General features: G+C 44.7%; 1 protein-coding gene across 1 annotated transcript in view; it reads left to right on the top strand.

Moving 5' to 3' along the window:
- The window catches only part of FKBP1B (FKBP prolyl isomerase 1B), a 142,051-nt gene that overhangs the window by 23,141 nt on the left and 97,618 nt on the right, over positions 1-21,292 (top strand). The window contains exon 2 of the mRNA XM_082251759.1: positions 3,901-3,948. Coding sequence (XP_082107885.1) covers positions 3,901-3,948 — 48 coding nt within the window. The remainder of the gene's footprint in view (positions 1-3,900; positions 3,949-21,292) is intronic.

The raw sequence follows: 21,292 nt of genomic DNA, 5'->3' as shown, positions 1-21,292 counted from the left end.
GCGTCGGAAGAAGCTCCCACCCCGTTGCTATTGCAACCTAACATATCAATCAAGACTAAACTAAAAAATGGCGCTTATCACCGCCTTGCATTGTGTCATTTACGGTTTGGAAAAAAAAAAGTAATGCTAAATGGCGGTGATGACTACTAACTTCTGGGAACATCTCCCAGGAGCCAGTGCGCCGCCAGGAAAGGACTTACTTAGGGGCGGACTGACCCATCGGGCACTTCTCGAGGGCCCGGGCCAGTAGGGGGCCCCGTCCATAAATATAGGGATGTTGGCTGTAGTTGTCATACTGCTGTGTGTCTCTGTTACATTGTAACAAAGTCCAGCGAGCACAGCTTCCCCCCCCTCCACACAAAAGAGAGAGTCTGGATCGGGTCTACCTCCTCCCTCCACCTGTCTGTCCACACTTCGTGCAGTCCGTGTTCTGCATCTGAAGGGGATGTGGGGGCGGGAAGTTTAAACGAGTAGCTGACAGCTACAGAAGCTGCCGGCAGAGCCAGTGAATTTCCTAGGACCATGTGAGTTATCACTGTCACTGTGACCGGACTCTCCCCCCTCCTGCCCTCTCTCTTCCAAATCTCTCTCACTCCCCCTTCTTCCTCTATTATCTTCCAGCAGAACCTTTCAATAACTCTAGCTGGTTTTCCTTTAACCAGCCTATGCTAGTAGTTTGCCCCATCATGTTCCTTTAGGTGGGTTCACACTGATGCAGTGGCAGTGCTGGCATATACACAGTTTTACTGTATGTACCCCTATTTTAGCTGCAGTCCCATAGACTTCTATTAGGTTGCATCATTTTTCTGTGTTTTCTGAAAGCCCACCAAATGTACCGTGTGCTGCATCTTTGGTTAGCTTTCAGAAAACACAGTAAAATTACGGAGCCTAATAGAAGTCTGTGGGATTGTGGCTAAAAATGGGGATAAAATGTAGGAAAACTGTGCATACATCAGCACTCCGACAAACTCCAGCACACCAGTGTGATCCTGAAGGTATTTTCACACTGCAACAGGCAGTGACACTCCACTGAAAAGTGATCTATGTTCAGGTCACTTTTCAGCGGCATTTGGCAAGCAGTAAGGAGGTGATCCCCACTGCCTGTTTTAGGCTGGGTTCCCACTAATGGTATTGCAGACATCACATGTCATTTGCACCGCATTACTGTGCAGATCACATGCCATTTCTGTGCAATGTGAATTCAGCCATAAAGTTTGTATGGCTGAAATCGCATCGCATTCACGCCAAAATGGTGCAGGACCCTTTTTTTTTGTCCGCACTGGAATCGGATCACATGGGTGTTCAGACCCATGCGACCCAATTCCACAGTTCGCATTGCATTCTGCAAACCAATTTCGGGGGGGTCATTAACATTATATTGACACCCACATTGGTTCACGGAGAGTAGTGTGAACTGCCTGCAATTCAGATGCGATGTGGGAACCTGCACAGGAACCTGCTGTGGTTCCTGCATCACACCAGTGTGAACCGAGCCTAACCTAAATGCAAATCTCTGCAGATAATGACATGATTAACTATGAACTCCACCTTATTTCCATAACTCTTCTTCACACTTGTGCGATGTGGGAAGCCCAGCGAATCCTGTGTTTCCCGCATCGCATTGCAATCGAACGGCGTCCATGTGATTTGCGGCAGTGTCAATGTTATCTAAATGACACCCAACACAGATTGCAAAACACAGTGCAATTGCCAGAATCGCATTGCATGGCTGTGAACACCCATGCAATGCAATCGGGTGCAAGGAAAAAAAAAAGGTCCTGCAACATTTTGGTGCAAATGCGATCCAATTTCAGCCATACAAATTGTATGGCTGACATCGCACCGCACATACATCGCATGTGATGTGCACAGCAATCTGGTGCAAATCTCATGCGATGTCTGCAATCGCATAAGTGTGAACCTAGTACATAGGACCTTAAAGGAGGAGTACAGCTAAAGCTTGTTTGGCTGTACGTCTCCTGTGGGTCAGAGGAGTGCAGTTTGTTGTGCACTCCTGTGGCCTTTTTTCAGCCGACAGCAGGCTATGGCCTGCTGTCGGCTGACATCACAGCCTGGACCAGCACCTGGTTTAGCCTCATAGCGAACCGCTTAGAGCCTGGGCCAGCCGTTGGCCTGGTGTTAGAATTATTGCTCTTACTCTGGCATGCGCTTCGATATGGAACATGTGTATCAACGTTTTCACATGTAGGCCCCCCCCCCAAGCATACGTTTAAGTTTGTTCGTTCGTGCGTGCGTATGTGTGGGTGTGGGAGGCCTCAAAAATGGTTTAAAAAGTCCCCTTTATGATGATTTTTAGGTGACCGGTTCTCTTTATTGAGACATGCAGGGTAATGTCTCTTTTGGGCTCCACTGAATGTTTTGCATTGCAGATCGCATTGCAAATCATTACTTCCCGGCTAAGTTAGCCGTCGACAAAGAGATGCTGACCTGGAAGTGACATCATAGACATTGCTTTCAAGGTCACAGCAAGAAGGGAAGGCGAGCGGACGTGTGTCCACTCTTCTCCTTCCCTTTCAGCCGCTGGCACCTGCCATGTCACTCCTGGGCCCGCAGATGGGTAAGCGGAGCCCGGAAAACATGGCGGGGTGCAGGGGGGGGGGGGTGAGCACCAGTACTGGGGGTGTGAGCAATTGGGCAGCAGCACAGCCACCCAAATGCTTTCCCCTGACAGTCAGGAATCAGTTTCACATGTCATCCCTGTGGCTACAGCCACCAGATTGTGAGGGAAACCCCTCGCTGTTGTATGGACCTGGCAGCAAAAGGGTTAAATATCAATTTTTTTAGCTTCTAATAGGAATATCTGTCACATTTTTCTTTATTTTTCTAACTCATTAAACATTTATTTTGAACATAGTGTAGCGAAATTCTGTGCCAAATGTTTGTAATGTGGGCAGTGTATGTAGATGGGGCTTTACATGGGTGTGGCTTGAGAGTGGGCAGGGACACAGGGGGCCCCATGATCTCCTCTAGCCCAGGGGCCCCATGAGTTGTCAGTCCGCCCCTGGACATACCTCGCCGCGGCGAGATAAACAGGAAGAAAAATGATTAGCCCATGAAAGCAAGGTAACTCAAGCTTAAAAAAAAGAACTTGCTGCTATGAAGTTGATGGCGCCAAGATGGAAATGTGGGTGGAACTCCGCTTTAAGGCATTTGCTGAACATTCAGTTACCATGTGAGAAGTTTTGTAAGTTGAAATAATATGTGCGTTCTGATTATTCACGTTGTAAGAGCGGTGCTATGGCAACCAAGGAAGCTATTTAAGGGCTGGTGTATTGTTGGCTCCCTGCCTACTGAGGAAGCTCAATCATGGGGCGTAACGCGTAAAGAGGGGGGGAGCTGAGCTTTTGATGTCATATCCAGGAAGCTGTGGTTTACTGAATGCTTGCCTATCTATGGAATGTTTGTAAGTGTTTTTAATCCCTTTTATACTGTGAATAAATGTTGTAACAGAGAGCACTGTGGTTCTCCTTTTTGTGTATTTCATCATGGGGATGTTCTGAGTTTTAAGCAATAAGTAACTGAGTGGACCGGGTGAATGAGGAATGCAGATTTGATGCCCGAGGAGGAGGAGAGTGATACAAGCAAATAAGACCCTGTAGTAGGGTCTAATGTTGAGGTGAGCAGGTTTTTTTACCTAAAGGTAGAGGTCACTGGACACGTTACAAGGTACAAGAGTCACTGACTGCACAGTGGTGTATAATACCCAATTGGGACTGTATAAATAGATATTTGCATTTTGCCGTCTTAAGAGAAGCGTCTATATCATCACAAATATTTTGTGTATATGATGTACTGTTATTTATATAGATTAAGTTGCGCTGCACTTTTACAGTATATGTATTCTTTACCTTCTGATTATGTCGTTATTTTTTATAACAGGCAGGACTTTTCCCAAGAAGGGCCAGACATGCGTGGTTCACTATACAGGTAAGAAAAAATATCATTATGCTTGCAGGCTTTCAGGCTATCATTTAACATCATTGGATTTGTCTTCCTTTTTTAAATTTACATAGTTACATAGTTAGTGAGGTTGAAAAAAGACATCCATCCATCCAGTTCAACCTATGATGTGTGTGTGTTTGCTGTTAACTGTACATTGTATACCCCTGTATGTTGTGGTCTTTAAGGTGCCCATCTAATAGTTTTTTGAAACTATCGATGCTCCCTGCTGATACGACTGCTTGTGGAAGAGAATTCCATATCCTTACTGCTCTTACAGTGAAGAACCCCCTACGCACTTTAAGGTTAAACCGCTTTTCCTCTAGTTTTAGTGAGTGGCCACTTGTCTTATTGTATTCCCTTTCCCTGAATAGTTTGTTCCTTACTAGGGTCGCCAGTACAGTATTTGTACATTGATATCATATGAATGTTTCTTTGCATTGTGGTGGGTAGGTTCTGCTCACGCCACTACACAACTTCTCAGCCATGCGCCAGCCAGTTTGACAGGCACATTAACCAGGGAGGGAGCACACTGAGGCAGGAATGTCCAGTATGGAAACTCTGCTGACCTCCGACAGATTGATGGACCTGTTTCTGACAGGTACATGAATTTGGTGCAAGCACCAACATTTTTGTTGTAGGGGCATTCCAATAATTTCATATGATTGCCCCCTGCTATTCCTATAGTGTAAAGGATGTGACGGTTGTGTTTTGGAGCAGTAATTTGCATTGCCTGCAGGTGACCATACAAAGAAGGTTGGCAGCTCAAACCTGTACAGAGAGGAACACTGAGAGTTGCCATTGTTGGCCTCATTTTACTCACTTGTTTGTAATGCAGGAAAGGGGTTCTCCAACATACCCACTAGTCAATGTAAGCCTGTCTTAAGGGCTGGTTCACTATACTAAAACAAGGTGCTGCAAAAGCGCATTTCCCACACTGCGCTCCAAAGCACTGCCCTTGCGATCTGCACGTGGGTGATGTATTGTTAACGTTACCCGTAGATCACAAATGCAGTGCGTTTGCCACCAGATCGCATGGTACTGCATCTTTTTTCTGGTTCAAAATTTTTTATTGCAGTTATATCGTTAAAGCATACAGTGATACCAAAAGCACCTGGTCCACCCATGCAGGGGCTATGACTGGTGACATAAGGAACATAAAACAAAGATACAGCATAAACGATGGAGGGAAGGACTCCTTTCCAAATGATCACAATAAACCTGAATGGTATATAAATGTTTTGGGGTAAACCCCATAACTTGCAAAAGTAGCCAGGACAAGTATGCCATTAACCCCGTTTTTAAGTAGTCCTCAGTATAAATAGACAACCAAAGAGGGCTTAGGAGCCCATCAAGAGAGAGAACAGAAAGGAAAGACAAAGCAGAAAGGTAGGGGTAGGGTAAAGGGGAAAACGGAAGAGTAGGAACCCGGGATCGCTCGAGACACCAGTTAGAGCTGACCCACGCTTGTCAGAGGGGGATCAGGGAAGGCATATGTAAACTATGGTTCCCAAATTTTAACGAACTTAGTGTGTGTGTCTTTCGCAATACTGGGCATTTGTGGCTGTCAAACGGTCTTTCACTCCTGGAAGGGGACTGAAGGTTTCTTCAAGGCCTGGGCAATCATCCTGTTAGCTGCTATAAACAAGTAGGATGAAAATTTTTGTTGATGAGTGAATAAACCTAGGATAGGGTAATGCAGCAAAGCAAATTTAGCCTTCTTTCGGATATACAGATGGAACAGGGAATACAGCAAACCAAACATTCAGGACCAAAACCCCACCAGTCGTGGGCAGGTCAACCAGGTATGTAAATATCCCCACGATGACCACACGGTCAGAAACAGCGATCACTAGAAGTCGGGTTGGCATTGGCAACATGAGACGGAACCCAGTACCACCTCAACAACACTTTCTATGCTGCCTGGTCAAAATGCACCACATGGGAATTAGTGGAAATCACACAGAAATGGCCCTGAAAGTTTAAATCTGACTGGCAATGCATCAAAAAAACTGAAAATTGGGCAGATTCCGGAAACAAACCCCACCACCCACTTGTAGTGATCTCTTGTATGAAAAAAAGATGAATGCAAACTCCATGCAATGGGGTTCCGTGATGATACAGCCAATCCACCAAAGAACACACTGCCTCTTACCTGAACAACTCGACCACTAAGGGTCACAGAGCCAATAAACCATCACACAGCAAAGCCAGAATAATAACACCACTTTCTCTGTTAGGACCCGTTCACACCATGATCTAGCACAGGTGCGCTTCAATGCCCATTCATTTAATTGGGCTGACCTACACATGAAAAATGTGGAAAGGAAGTTCCTTTAGGCCCCTTTCACACTAGCGGACCGTTCAGATCCGCCTGTCAGTTTTTCAGGCGGATCTGAACGGATGCCCCATGCATCGCTATGGGGCAACGGATGTCAGCAGAGACATGTCTGCTGACATCCGATCCGGTCCGTCAAATCTGGACGGATGGAAACCCTATTTTCCATCTGTCTGGCGGATCGGATGAGAACGGCAGGCGGTCTGTTCTCATCCGATTCCCCCATTGAGAACAGCGGGGACCTGACAGCTCTGTCTCCGCACACAGCGTGGAGACAGAGCTGCCATCCACCTGCTGGATCGATCCCCCGCTGAGAAAAACGGAGTCCGCCGACGGACTCCAAGTGTGAAAAGGGCCTTACTTGTTTCCAAAAGGTTGCCATACAGAACCATATGGTGCCAGTTTTGCAAATGTGTGGCATGCCATTAACAATTAATGGATCTGCCATGTGTCTGCTAAAGGTCTCAGTTTCTCAGTGTGTCCGGAAAGTGCGCGATTTTGCGTGTGTTCCCAACATGCAAAGATCTGAACCTAGCCTAAATTGCATTACAGTGCGTTGACCAGAAATGGTGCATGCACTATATTTTGTCAGCCCACCACACTACAACGCATTGCCGCCAAGTCCATTGGGGTGCCTTTCTGAATGAATCACACCAATGCCACTAACGTGCGTTGCTTCACATTGCGGTAAACCTTGCAGTAATGTGGTTGTTACTGCAAACCATGGTGTGAAAGGGCCCTTACAGTTAAAAAATACATTCCTGGCACCACCCCGTTTTTGTAGATGTGCAGAGTATACGAGGATCAAAACCTTTTTTGAAGGCAACTCTCCACTGGAGAACATTACAAAAGTTGAATAAGTACAGTAGGGGGGTTTATTGGGACTAATAGAAAGGTAGAAATCCAAAATGTTACAGGTGCTCAAAACTCCCCCTTCATCTGCGAGCATACCATTTATGGCACTGTCACATTAAAGCCTATACATTTTACCCTGATGAAGGGGGAGTTTTGAGCCCCCGAAATATGCTGGATTTCTACCTTTGCATCATGTTCAGTAAAACTGGATAGTGGACTCAGTCAACTGTTGTATTGTTCTCATCTTTCCAATGTACCACCCTGCTAATTGAACAGAGAAAGAGCAACCGGAAAATGATAAGCTCACCCCTCTGCTCACTTCACCCATCAGCTTGTACTTTTCCAGCTTATATGCATCCGTCTGACCTGTTTGGATGCCGTTGCTGACTATCCTTCTCATAGTCTGGAAAAAAAGGTTTTAATCAAGGAAAATTCAAGTACTTCCACTAGATGCATTTAAGCAAACACTTGTATTGATATGAATACAGAGCATTTATACGTTTACGTGTGTCTTTTATTATCCCGCCTGAAGTATATGTCAACCTTTACCTTGTAAAATAAGGAAAATGTTTCTGAACATACTATAAAATCTATGAAAATTCTAAATACCTTTTTTTTTCTTTTTTATAAGTGATCACTTGACCTCTTTTCTCAGAAGACGCTTAGAATGGTGTGGGTAGATTCCCCTTGTGATGATGGGGGTGGAGGAGGTGCAGCAGCTTGAACAGAGCATAGGCACTGTGCAGTGCAAAATGCACAGACAGAAATACACTGTGAGAATTTTGCAGGGGAAATGTCAGCAGGAGGCTGAGAAACAGCAATACACTGATCTTCCCAGTCAAAGCAGTGCAGGGGACATGTCAGCTGAAGGCAGAAAAACAGCAGTACACTTATCTTCCCAGTGGAAACTGCAGGGGGGGGCATGTCAACAGAAGGCAGAGAAACTGCAGTGTGCTGAACTTTCCAGTGAAAGCTGTGCAGGGGATGTGTCAGGTGGAGGCGGAGAAACAGCAGTGCACTGATTTTCCCAGTAAATGCTTTGCAGGGGGCTTGTCAGCAGGAGGCAGAGAAACTGCAGTGTGCTGAACTTCCCAGTGAAAGCTGTGCAGGGGATGTGTCAGGTGGAGGCAGAGAAACAGCAGCACATTGATTTTCCCAGTGAATGCTTTGCAGGGGGCGTGTCAGCAGGAGGCAGAGAAACTGCAGTGTGCTGAACTTTTCCAGTGAAAGCTGTGCAGGGGATGTGTCAGGTGGAGGCAGAGAAACAGCAGCACACTGATTTTCCCAGTGAATGCTTTGCAGGGGGCGTGTCAGCAGGAGGCAGAGAAACTGCAGTGTGCTGAACTTTTCCAGTGAAAGCTGTGCAGGGGATGTGTCAGGTGGAGGCAGAGAAACAGCAGCACACTGATTTTCCCAGTGAATGCTTTGCAGGGGGGTGTCAGCAGGAGGCAGAGAAACTGCAGTGTGCTGCTGTTTCTCTGCCTCCACCTGACACATCCCCTGTACAGCTTTCACTGGGAAGTTCAGCACACTGCAGTTTCTCTGCCTCCTGCTGACACGCCCCCTGCAAAGCATTCACTGGGAAAATCAGTGTGCTGCTGTTTCTCTGCCTCGACCTCTGACACATCCCCTGCATTTTCCCAGTGAAAGATTTGCAGGGTGCGTGTCAGCAGGAGGCAGAGAAACTGCAATGTGCTGAACTTTTCCAGTGAAAGCTGTGCAGGGGATGTGTCAGGTGGAGGCGGAGAAACAGCAGTGCACTGATTTTCCCAGTAAATGCTTTGCAGGGGGCTTGTCAGCAGGAGGCAGAGAAATTGCAGTGTGCTGAACTTCCCAGTGAAAGCTGTGCAGGGGATGTGTCAGGTGGAGGCAGAGAAACAGCAGCACACTGATTTTCCCAGTGAATGCTTTGCAGGGGGCGTCAGCAGGAGGCAAAGAAACAGCAGTACGCTAAACATTCCAGTGAAAGTTGTACATGGTGGAACATCAGCAGGAGGCAGAGAAACAGCAATACACTGAACTTCATAATGAACAGCTGAGCAGAGGGTCATGTCAGCACAAGCCTGACCACTGGAGTACAGGCAGGCGGTGCTCCTAAGTAGAATGCTTAGGTGAAAACTGACCACACTAGGATGGATGTGCTTCCATGCCCTGGTGTGGTTAGTTTGAAATAGGAAAGCAGGGAAGCTAGCAGGATCGCCAGGTATTTCACACAAAAGGAAGAAATTCAAAGAGAACTGGATACTTTTTAAGACAAGTACATGGCACAACAGACACATATCAGATACATGAAATGTGGGGGTAACAATGTTTTGGGTAAATAAAGTTTCTCACTAGTGCAAAGTTTCCTAGATAGTACGTGCACTTTACTTGTTTGAACTAGTTCTTCTGTAACATGTTGTAGTAGAAAGGGAATGAACCCGTATAATGGATAGGCAGGTCTGAGTGATATTTAGGAGCAGCTTATATGTCGTATACATTTGTTTTTTGCATTGGTAGCTGGAGAGTCGTCATTGCCACGTTACAGAGCGTGCTGTGCCAGGTCGGTTTACATACACTAGATCGGGTTCATAGCAGGGGTTCCTGTGCAGAAGGACAAGTGGCTGCCTCAGCATTATTGTAGTGTAATGGGAGCTGGCTGAAGGCTCCCAGCTATGCAGCACTGTCCCAAGGAGCTGCCCAATAGAATTCTGCACTAAGGGGGCTTGTTACTTCTTGCAGGCAGCAAAGAGTAATCTTTGGAGCTTTTAAGGGCTTCTTTACACCAGATGCTTTCAGGTGCTTTTTTTTTTTTAAACGCATCCTAAACGCATTCACCCTAAAATCAATGTTTTAAAAACATCCTATCTCACACCACTGCATTCAGTTCCAACACTTAAATGACAGCAGCATGTTTTTTTTTTTTTTATACACACATGGGAATGTATATAATCACAATGGAATGCATATAAACATGGGGGGGGGGGGGGGAATAAAAAAAAGGTAATAAACATGGGGAAAAAAAAAAGATAAAAAAAATTCACTGAAACACAATACAAAAGCATGAAAAATAAGCAGCTAACATGCAAACTCTGAAATATTGCATGAATGTTCAAATGATATTCTACTAGTGTATACCTAGCTTTACTGGCCAAATTACCAAGTAATAAATTATTTTAGGTGAAAAAAAAAAAAAAAAAATCCCAATAAGCATATTGTAAATGGTTTGCGCAAAAGTTATCGTGTCTACAAACTAAGGGAAAGATGTGTCTTTTTTATTTATTTATTTATTTATTTATTTTACTAGTAATGGCGACGATCAGCGATTTTTAGCAGGACTGCGACATTGCGGCGGACAGATCGGGCCCCTAACTCACATTTTTGACACTTTAGAGGGGACCAGTGACATTACTACAGTAATCAGTGCTAAAAGTATGCACTGTTACTGTAATAATGACACTGGCGGGGAAGGAGTTAACCCAAGGGTGGTCAAGAGTTAAATGTGAGCCTAAGGGGTGTTTTCTAACTGTCAGGGGGATGGGCTTGTGAAATCAACACATAAACCTGTGTTCCTAAATAGGAGGAACACAGGAGCGCTGTATTGATTCCTGAGAGAACAACGGTCTGCTGTTTTTACAACAAGTGATCGCAGGTGCTCGGCGACAATCAGGGCCGCCGGCCCTGTGGATCGTCTCCCCCGCTGGCAAGTGGGCACGCGCGCCCCCCAGGATCGCTCCCGTGAACTGCCGTACAGGTACGCCGATTCTGAAGAACCTGCCGCCGTATATAGGTGGCGGCTGGTTGGCAAGTGGGTAAATGTCATTTTTTATTTTGGCCATATTTACACTTTAAAACAGAACTTAACCCTCCTATCTTTTTTAGCCAAGGAAGCTGCCATCTTATCCTCTGTTTGATCTGCAACTGTCAAGGTGCTGCACATGTGATCAGTTATGATACCAGACATTTGATGGTTTGACATGTTGGGCTGACAGCACAAGCAAATGTGACAGTTAGGGCTCATTTACACTTGCTTCGACTTCAACACACATTAAAGGAGTTGTAAAGTCTAATCTTTTTTTCACCTTAATGCATTCTATGCATTAAGGTGAAAAACACCTTTTATGCTTCGCCTGCCCCCCAGACCCCCCCCCCCCCTTATTCTTACCTGAACCTGATCGTTCCAGCGACGAGCACGAGCCCAGCAGCTCCAGCCACTGTCTCGGGTCCTCATTGGATAGATTGATAGCAGCAGGAGCAATTGGCTCCCTCTGCTGTCATTCAAATCCAGTGACATGGGAGCGAGGGCGGGGCCAGGTCTTTGTCAATGAACGCAGCAGCAGGACTCGGAAGCATGCTTGCACGGGTGCCCCCCACCCCCCCCCCCCCCCTTTGATGCTTCAATTATGCTTCCATGATGCTTTGGTGATGCTTCCATGATGTTTTGAAAATGCTTCGGTGGTGCTTTTTTGAAGCTTTAATGAAGCTTGGAATATGCACTGTGTGTGTGTTTACATCTCATACCTGCAGTTTCTCTAAAACAAAGTGAAGCTAAAGCTGAATTAAAGCCTCTCAAAAGCAGCAGGTGCTTCAAGCGGGCTTTGCCAAAGATTTCTTTGGAGGCTTTGATGCACCACTAAAGTGACATAGGGTATAATTTGTGAAGTAAAGCCAAAACAAAGCAGATGTAAACAGGACTGAAAGCTAACCGTTTTATTTAGTGACAGATGCTTTGGCTGGCGTTCACACAGCTTTAACAGTGTGTCCGAAGCCATGTTTTGAAGCAAGTGTAAACGAGCTCTTAGCATTCTAGGCATGCTGGGAATGTAACAGGTTTTTGGATCCGTTAAATCAATGGCTTTAGTTCCGCTTTAGGTTGTAATATGCTGAGGCTAAGAAGTGGACTACAGAATTTATTTAAAAATGGCACCTTTCTGTAACAAAATTCTTGCAGGTTCACTTTAAAGCGGAGTTCCAGCCATTTCACTCACCTGTCCAACGGTCCAGCGATGCGGCCGCCCGAAGCCTCGATCCTCTCCCTCGGCGCCGGCATCACTGCTGTGGGCACCCGGCTGTGACAGTTTGCGGCTTCACAGCCGGGTACCCACTGCGCATGCGCAAGTCGCGCTGCGCGTCTTGATTGGCTGGCAATCTTCTGGGACCTCTGACATGTCCCAGAAGATTGCAGGGAGGGAGGGGGAGAGGAGAACTTCCGTTCAGGGCGCCGCGGCGCTCCGAGCGGAAGTGGGAATATGACATGTCAAATGTGGCATGTCAGGGGGTTAGAATACCTAAAGCGGAAGTTCCACTTTTGGGTGGAACTCCGCTTTAAAGCAGTAAAGCAGAACTAAACCCTTCTATCCCTTTTAGCCATGGAAGCTGCCATCTTAGTCTCTGTTTGATCTGCAACTGCCATGGTCCTGCACATGTGTTCATGACAGCAGCCATTTGATGGTTTGACAGTTTGATTGAGAGCACAAGCAAATGTGACAGTTAGGATTCCAGGAATGCCGGGGATGTAATTGTTTTTTGAAACCATTAAATCAATGGGTTTAGTTACGTTTTAAGTTGTAATATGCTGGGGTTGAGAAGTGGACTGCAAAATTTACCGTATTTATAAATGGTACCTTTCTGTACCAAAATATATTGCAGTTTTACTTTAAGCTTCTTTTTGTTTTCTGTTCAGATTTGGTTGAGCGTTCTTCATGTGATTCCTTATAGCGGCCGCCTGTTGTGCGGTAATATAATATTGCACATAATGTACCATTCTTCTCTGACAGGAGGGACCTCCTGTAAGATTTCCTTTCAATCTGTTCACATCCAGATGGCATCTCTCCTCTCTATGTAACAAATAAATGATATGTCGATAGACCCGGCTTGGACTACATTTAGGGCAGAGTATTCCCAGCACTGTACAAGACCCAATCCAGGCTGTCATCACTCTGCTGCAGTATTACAGTCAATACTTTGTACTGCCAGCTCGTTCCAGCGTCCTCGCTAGCTGCCTTTGATATAAAGCATGCTTGCGTCACTGTCTGCTACGGCGCAGAGCGGATTAATAAAACATGGCTTCATCTGACAAAGTTTGCTTTGTAAATTTGTGATTTTTTTTCTCTTCCTCCTTGTTGGTTTGGAATTTGAAATGTTAAACATTGATGGAATGAGAAATACGTCAATAGAATGACGTATCTTTTGCACCAAACATTGTTTCACACCTCAAGTCTTGAATGCGTAAATGCTGCAATATTAAAGGATATTTCCAGTTTTCCACCCCATACTGAAAATCCAGCATGGAATAGAATTGGAAGTGTGACACTCACACATTGCCGTATTACTCAGCACAGTTTTCCATCAATGAGATCTGCCATCTTTACATTCCATGCTGTCATTCCTGCTTTTACTCATTTGTTTTTACCAGTTTGCGGTGATGGTGATTGAAGATTGTGGTTCTGTCAATCTTCATTTATCGCCTACAGGTTCTGCAGTTTGCCCCAATCTTCAATATTAAAAGTTGACCCATAGATAAAACTGATAAGTCTATCAAAGCAAGGTTTAGAAAACCCAGAAACAATATAGTTAATAAAAAATGTAAAGTTAAAATAAAAAAATCTATTGTACAAGTATCCTCTATGTACACAATTGAGCACCCACCCTGTGCCAGATATCATGGCCGTGCTACTTGTCACTATAATTCTGCTTCTTTAGACTACCCATAGATGCAATGTGAATATATTGAGAACGAGGGATTTTAAAAGTGCCCAGACACACAAGTATGATAAAATACAAATTCTTTATTGTACATAGGCATAAAAAACTGAATATGAATACTTTTGATTTGCGAAAAACCAACAAGGAATATTCATGCAGAATGTACATGTAGTTACAATTGCTCAACATGTTTTGCCAACACAGGCTTCTTCAGGAGCTTAAATGTCCATTCACACTAGCATGACTTGTCAGGCGACTTGGTCAGCCTGACAAGTCGTGCAGCGTCGCTCCCATAGTGTAGTACAGGAGCCGTTCCAATAGGAGTGACACAAGTCGCTCCGACTTAGAAAAAGGGTCCTGTACTACTTTGGGGCGACCTGGAGGCGACTTGCATTGACTTCCATTATGTGAAGTCCATGCAAGTCGCGCCGAAGTCGCGCTGCACGCGACTTCACAGGTGGCCCCCTAAGTCGGAGCGATCTAATGTGAACGGGCTCTTAGAGTCCTGCATATTGGTACAACTGCAATTGAGAAAAACAACCCATTACTCAAATGACAATAAAACATCATATCAAGTGTTGACACAGATACATAATGTATCTATAAATATAAAATAAATCAATTGGAGGGCATCTCACCAAGGAATTCCAAATAGTGATATAGCAGCAACCACTTCAGGCTGTCCAAGTTCACACACCCTGGATCACCCTCAGAGGTATTAGTGATCCACAGGGGGAGCACATCTGGGCAAAGGACTCTCTGAAATTAAATGAATATAGGTAGGCATGCAAAAATATATAGCAAAAGGTAGGATATCCAGTGCACATAGGCCCCGTTCACACTGGGGCGATCCGACTTCCCGGGGCGACCTCCGAGGTCGCGGTGCGAGCAGTGCGCAGCGACCTCGGAGCGGCCGGCACGGACTTCATAACATTGAAGTCTATGACGGTCGCTCCGGGTCGCCCCAAAGAAGCTCCGGACCCTTTTTCTAAGTCGGAGCGACTTGTGTCGCTCCTATTAAAACGGGTCCGCAGCTTCTCTATGGAAGGCGACCTGTGAGGCGACCAGGTCGCCTCACAGGTCGCCCCAGTGTGACCGGGGACTAAAAGCTATCAGTCCCAATACCTGGATAAATAAAAACAACAACAAACAATCACATTGAAGGAGAGTTTAATGTGCTTGCTTAGTGGCAGCCATTGTAGAGGAGCATGAACATGGAAAGGATCCCCCTAATTGGGACTATAGCGGGTAACGACTTCTAGAGGAGCTAGAAGTGACTCTGCAGGGAAGAAGAAGAAGAGAGGCAGTGCCATCTAAGTGCAGCAGTATGAGACTTTAAGGCCCCTTTCACACTTATGCGACGTGATTTTGCCGCGTTTTGCGGCACGATTTTGCCTCGACTTTGCCGCGATTTGACGCGATTTCGAAAGCAATGGCTATGGCTCAAAACGCAATCAAATCGTGGCAAAGTAGTACAGGAACTACTTTGAAGTCGGTGCGACTTCAAAACGTACTGATATGAATGGGGCTCATTGAAAATAATGGAAAACGACTTGTCATGCGATTTTGCGGTCCAAAATCGCGGGACAAGTCGCACTAGTGAAAGGGGGCCTTATAGTCATAATAAGTAAACAACTCACAAGATAATGATATGTAAGCCCTCGTCAAAAGAATAAGAGTCCCCGCTGTATATGACCGGATGGTCGGCGATCCTAGTCAGGGAGGTTGGATGGAGCCTTCGGCTGTGTGGGTGGATAACAATACTTCCTGGAGCTGGTCCAAGGATCCTGGGGGGGGAGCAGACATCCCAGGTGTCACAAGCAATAGGCGTGGCACATGTTCAGAGTATGCATGCTCCTTCTTCAGGCCCCGTGGGGGGGGGGACCATGTTTGAAGGTGGAATTTATATGCAGCCAAATCAGCAAGGTACACCAGATGGTTCTTAATACAATCATGGAGAGACTAACCCCCCACTAACTAATATCAATGGATGAGCATTGGAACATAAATTAAATACACATGGAGTAAATTACTGGAGTGGAGTACTAAAGGTGGCTGGCATACTTACAAACAGATGTGTGTTTTCAAATAAGATTAAATAAAAGGACCTTATGGGTCCTGTATAAATGAATAGTTTAGTAAAAAGTAAGAATTAGTTATAATACAAGCCACTAAAATAAATTTAATGAGGATTTAAAAAAAAAAACCTTTGGAAAAGGAACCTTTTGCTGTGTGTGCTTGGGACCAAGATAATGGGGGTAGAGGGATGGTGGTACCCTCTAACAGAGGAAAGGGGAAATTAAGCTAATCTGACAAAGGATGTATTTTTTAATTTATTGTTTTGTGTTTGGGTCCAAAGTAGGTAAGAAGGATTAAAGTACATAGGATTTAGATGGGTCCAAAGTTAGATGGGGGTCACAGAACACTATGGACAACCAAGTCTTCATTCATACCTCCTGGTGACAAGGTATCTAATGTGAAAATCCAGTAGGTCTCTCTAGAGCACAAACGCTTGAATCTTTCAGCTGTGGGCAGACTCTGAGGGATGGCTTCCACAACCCATACCTTGAGACCCTCCGTGGATTCATTGTGGAACTCAGAAAAGTGTCTGGGTACACTGAATTTGTCTTTACCCTCCTCCACAAACCTTCGGTGTTCCCCAAACTTTTTCCTGAGTGCGGATGGTCCGACCGACATAGAACAGGTTACATGGACATGACAAACAGTATATGACATATTCACAGGAGCATGTATAAAAGTCAGGAATCTGGTAAGTTTTTTCCTTTGGTTGAGAATTCTTTTTTACCATGTGGAACAAATTTACAAGTGAGGCTTTCTGCATTAAAACATGTCTCTGATGTTAAAGAACTTCAGTTGGGGCTGATTCGGATGGGAGAAGACTTGTATTTGCTAAAAGCAATCTGATTTTTGATACTATTGAACCGTCTATACGAGACCTTAAGTTTAGTTGAGATGGAATTTTGAAGGCGAGGATCCTACATCAATATAAGCCAGTGTTTCTGCATGATACGTTCAATGTTTCTAAACTGGGAATGAAATAGAGTGACAAATCTCATGGGTTGTATGGAAGGTTCTGGTTGGGACTTGGTTTCTGTTGTGGGGGATTCCAGTAAGGTATAGCTTGCCAGCATCATGGACAAGTGGGCTAGGGTAGCCTTTTTCTAGAAATTTTGGTGTCATCAATTGACCATGTTCAGCATAGTCTGCATCCCGAGTGCAGTTGCGCCTAAGGCGATTGAATTGGATTTTAGGGATGTTATCTTTTCATTTAGGATGGTGACAACTGTCGTAATGTACTGTAGGTATGAGTTGCCGCGGTAGGCTTGTTGTAGTTACAGGCGTGGATGGTATTGGATGGTATTACCCTCATAGAACCCTCATAATAGAATAATAGAAACATGTTGATGGTGTTATATCATAACAAAATAAAGTTCTGTTTGATGTGAAGACCTCACGTCATCCATAAGTTTCTGGTTAACAAAATATACGTCATTAAAAGAGCCTTGTCAGGGGATTTTTCTCTTTGAACCTAAAATATTATGTGTGATCTATGTGTTCAACTTTAGATGGCCCATTTCGTCAGACCACTGTATCATATCTTTGTGTGGACTAAGACATTTCTTCTCCTCCAGCTTACTGATTGGACAGTAAAGTGGTTGCACCACACTGATAAAAGCATCAGAGCCCCAGTTGGCTGAGGGTGAAAGTGCCTCTTCCTCTCCAAGTAATGCTGCGCAGAGGAGTACTAAAGGCTATTATGAGGGCAGATTCATGAATAGATAGTTCTCTTTATTTGTAAAGTAAAATTAAAGCAAAACTTTTTTTTTTTTTTCATTTTGGATAGTGTAAGGGGGGGATAACTCCTGTCCAACTTCCTGTCCCATAGCCACAACAGGAAGGGGGAGTTTCCACTTCAAAAAGATTTTCAGACAACTTAAGAGATACCTCTAAAGGTTAAAGGCTATAATGGTTATAAATTAAACCCTGGGTTATCCTGGATAAGAGGAGCCATAAGGATCCGGATGGATGGTCATTAGGATCTCTTGTATATACACGCTTCAAAGTATATATTTTAAGGTGAGCACCCACTCACAAGGGGGTGCACGGTTGCTGTTTACTGTGACACTCTGGTCACTCATCACTGGGAAGCACTAGCCACCTATAGTTGGCTGATTCACGATTTTAGAACTATACGGTTTCCAGCACTATTACTTTTGCATTATTTGCACATTTATGCAGTTTTGCACATTCATTACGTATATATATTATGTTTGCACTATAATTGCATTTGCACTTTAATGGTTGAGCACCATTGCACTTTTTTTGATCTGACATTTATCAGTTTTATGTGAGATCACAATTTTGATGGTACAGTTATTTATATATTTTGCTAGTTTTAAATTATTTAATATATTTGCGCAACACTATTAATTTATCTGATTTATAGGAAGTGAGAGGAAATCACGCTAAGTGAGTGCATCCCTGGTTGTCACCGGGGTCACCAGAACTAGTGTCTCCGTTTGAAAATTTCCCCTCTATTACTGTTCTGAGGACAGCCCAAAATATAGGATTTTCTTTAACTTTCAGTTTTAATGAAAATGTTTAACAGGGCAAATAGACAAGATGAATCTCATTAACGGGGGGGGGGGGGGGGGGCATAGACAACAATAAATACCTGATAGGTGTTCTAATGCTTTTCCACTCTATCCAAAATGTAAAAAAAAAAAATTGCCTTTTAGTTATTAATTAAAATAAAAAGTTTTGTAACTTTATTTAATGATTACATAACTATATTAATTTTGTATATTAATTGCCTGTGGCTTTATTTTTCAAAACTTTGAAATTTGTATGTTGTGGCTTAATTGCTCCTTACCCCTTCCCTACATTGTCGCTCATATGCTGTATACATTGTGTTGGCTACTGAATGCCTTAAGAAAGGAACTTAACCCCTCCTTTCTCATTTCCCTTTTAAATCTCCTCTTACCTGTCATGATGGGTTGTCCGCAATTCTACTCACCTTCCAAAATAGTCCGACGTTGTCCTACTGTTACCCTTGGTCCACACCACCATCTTTTACTTTAACGTCATTAGGGAGCCGACTGTTTTCTCTAGGCTCTTGCAGCCGGTCCCCTGATGATGTTGTCTCCAGGTCCACCCTCCTCCTGACGCTCTATAGACACAGACGCCTCCTGTGATGTCTGATGATGATGTTGTCTCCAGGTCCACCCTCCTCCTGACGCTCTATAGACACAGACGCCTCCTGGGATGTCTGATGATGATGTTGTCTCCAGGTCCACCCTCCTCCTGACGCTCTATAGACACAGACGCCTCCTGGGATGTCTGATGATGATGTTGTCTCCAGGTCCACCCTCCTCCTGACGCTCTATAGACACAGACGCCTCCTGGGATGTCTGATGATGATGTTGTCTCCGGGTCCACCCTCCTCCTGACGCTCTATAGACACAGACGCCTCCTGGGATGTCTGATGATGATGTTGTCTCCAGGTCCACCCTCCTCCTGACGCTCTATAGACACAGACGCCTCCTGGAATGTCTGATGATGATGTTGTCTCCAGGTCCACCCTCCTCCTGACGCTCTATAGACACAGACGCCTCCTGGGATGTCTGATGATGATGTTGTCTCCAGGTCCACCCTCCTCCTGACGCTCTATAGACACAGACGCCTCCTGGGATGTCTGATGATGATGTTGTCTCCAGGTCCACCCTCCTCCTGACGCTCTATAGACACAGACGCCTCCTGGGATGTCTGATGATGATGTTGTCTCCGGGTCCACCCTCCTCCTGACGCTCTATAGACACAGACGCCTCCTGGAATGTCTGATGATGACGTTGATACCAGGAAGCTGCAGTTGTAGATCTTAGGGAACCCTTGCTAAAATGAATTGGGGGTAAGTGGGAAGAATGCTACGCTTACAGCAGTGGTTTTGGATGCCACCCTACAGACTGCTAAGAGAAGATGCTGGCTCTGCTAAGTGGTGTTGGGCCCAGAACTATGCAGGCACCATCAGATGGGAGGTCAATCAGCCACAGCAACTTCTGGAGGACTCCTAGAATTCCACAGATCCCTGGTTGAGAATGGCTTGCTTAGGTTCACATAACAATAATCAATACCACCCCCCCTTTTTTTTTCAGTCAAACGTTCCTCCTGTTTTGACAAAGATCCTTTTGTTAGATGCTATTCAAAGTCACACGGAATGCTGCTAGTTTGCTGCATGCTTTGTGGTTTCTTGTCACCTGCTCGTTTGATGGTGTACCATCTAGCTGGACAGAGAATGACAAAAACTTTGGCAGATAAATAGTTTACACATATATAAATTTCAACTTTATACAGTGTGCGTATATCTTATCCTGGAGATCCACTTTTACTGTAAAAATCTGCTTAGAGAATAGAATTCACTTGAGTTTTGGTGCTGGCAGTGTGTAGGCAGGATGACGCATTCAGTATTGTGGGAGGGTGGAGGAGGCAGGTTGTACATCTTAAATAGTCTCTGGGTAAAAAAAAAAGACAAGCTGGATGCAAGTTGGAATCATTTGCTACAAACATAGGAAGAACAACCTTGGAATTCTGATTTCAAGTCCTAATGTACAGTGATCAACTGACCATGCCAGGACTGCTAGAAAAGGTTGGAATGATGGCGCAACAAGTGGAATCAGTCACCCTATAATATGCGTGTCTATGTACAGTATCTCACAAAAGTGAGTACACCCCTCACATTTTTGTAAATATTTTATTATATCTTTTCATGTGACAACACTGAAGAAATTACACTTTGCTACAATGTAAAGTAGTGAGTGTACAGCTTGTATAACAGTGTAAATTTGCTGTCCCCTCAAAATAACTCAACACACAGCCATTAATGTCTAAACTGCTGGCAACAAAAGTAAGTACATCCCTTGCAAAAATGCAGACTAAGGACATGGATTACTGGAACCATGTCCTGTGGTCTGATGAGACTAAGATAAACGTATATGATTCAGATGGTGTCAAGCATGTATGGCGGCAACCAGGTGAGGAGTACAAAGACAAGTGTGTCTTGCCTACAGTCAAGCATGGCGGTGGAAGTGTCATGGTCTGAGACTGCATGAGTGCTTCCGGCACTGGGGAGCTACAGCTCATTGAGGGAACCATGAATGCCAACATGTACTGTGACATACTGAAGCAGAGTATGATTCCCTCCCTTCAGAGACTGGGCCACAGGGCAGTATTCCAACAAGATACGACTCCCAAACACACCTCCAAGGCGACCACTGCCTTGCTAAAGAAGATGAGGGTAAAGGTGATGGACTGGCCAAGTATGTCGCCAGACCTAAACCCTATAGAGCATCTGTTGGCCATCCTCACACAGAAGGTGGAGGAGCGTAAGGTCTTTAACATTCACCAGCTCTGTGATGTCGTCATGGAGGAGTGGAAGAG

This window comes from Pelophylax lessonae (genome assembly GCF_965119305.1).
Source record: "Pelophylax lessonae genome assembly, chromosome: 3".
NCBI lineage: Eukaryota > Metazoa > Chordata > Amphibia > Anura > Ranidae > Pelophylax > Pelophylax lessonae.
The sequence above is the reverse complement of the archived record's forward strand: the minus strand, read 5'-3'. Positions and strand labels throughout refer to the sequence as shown.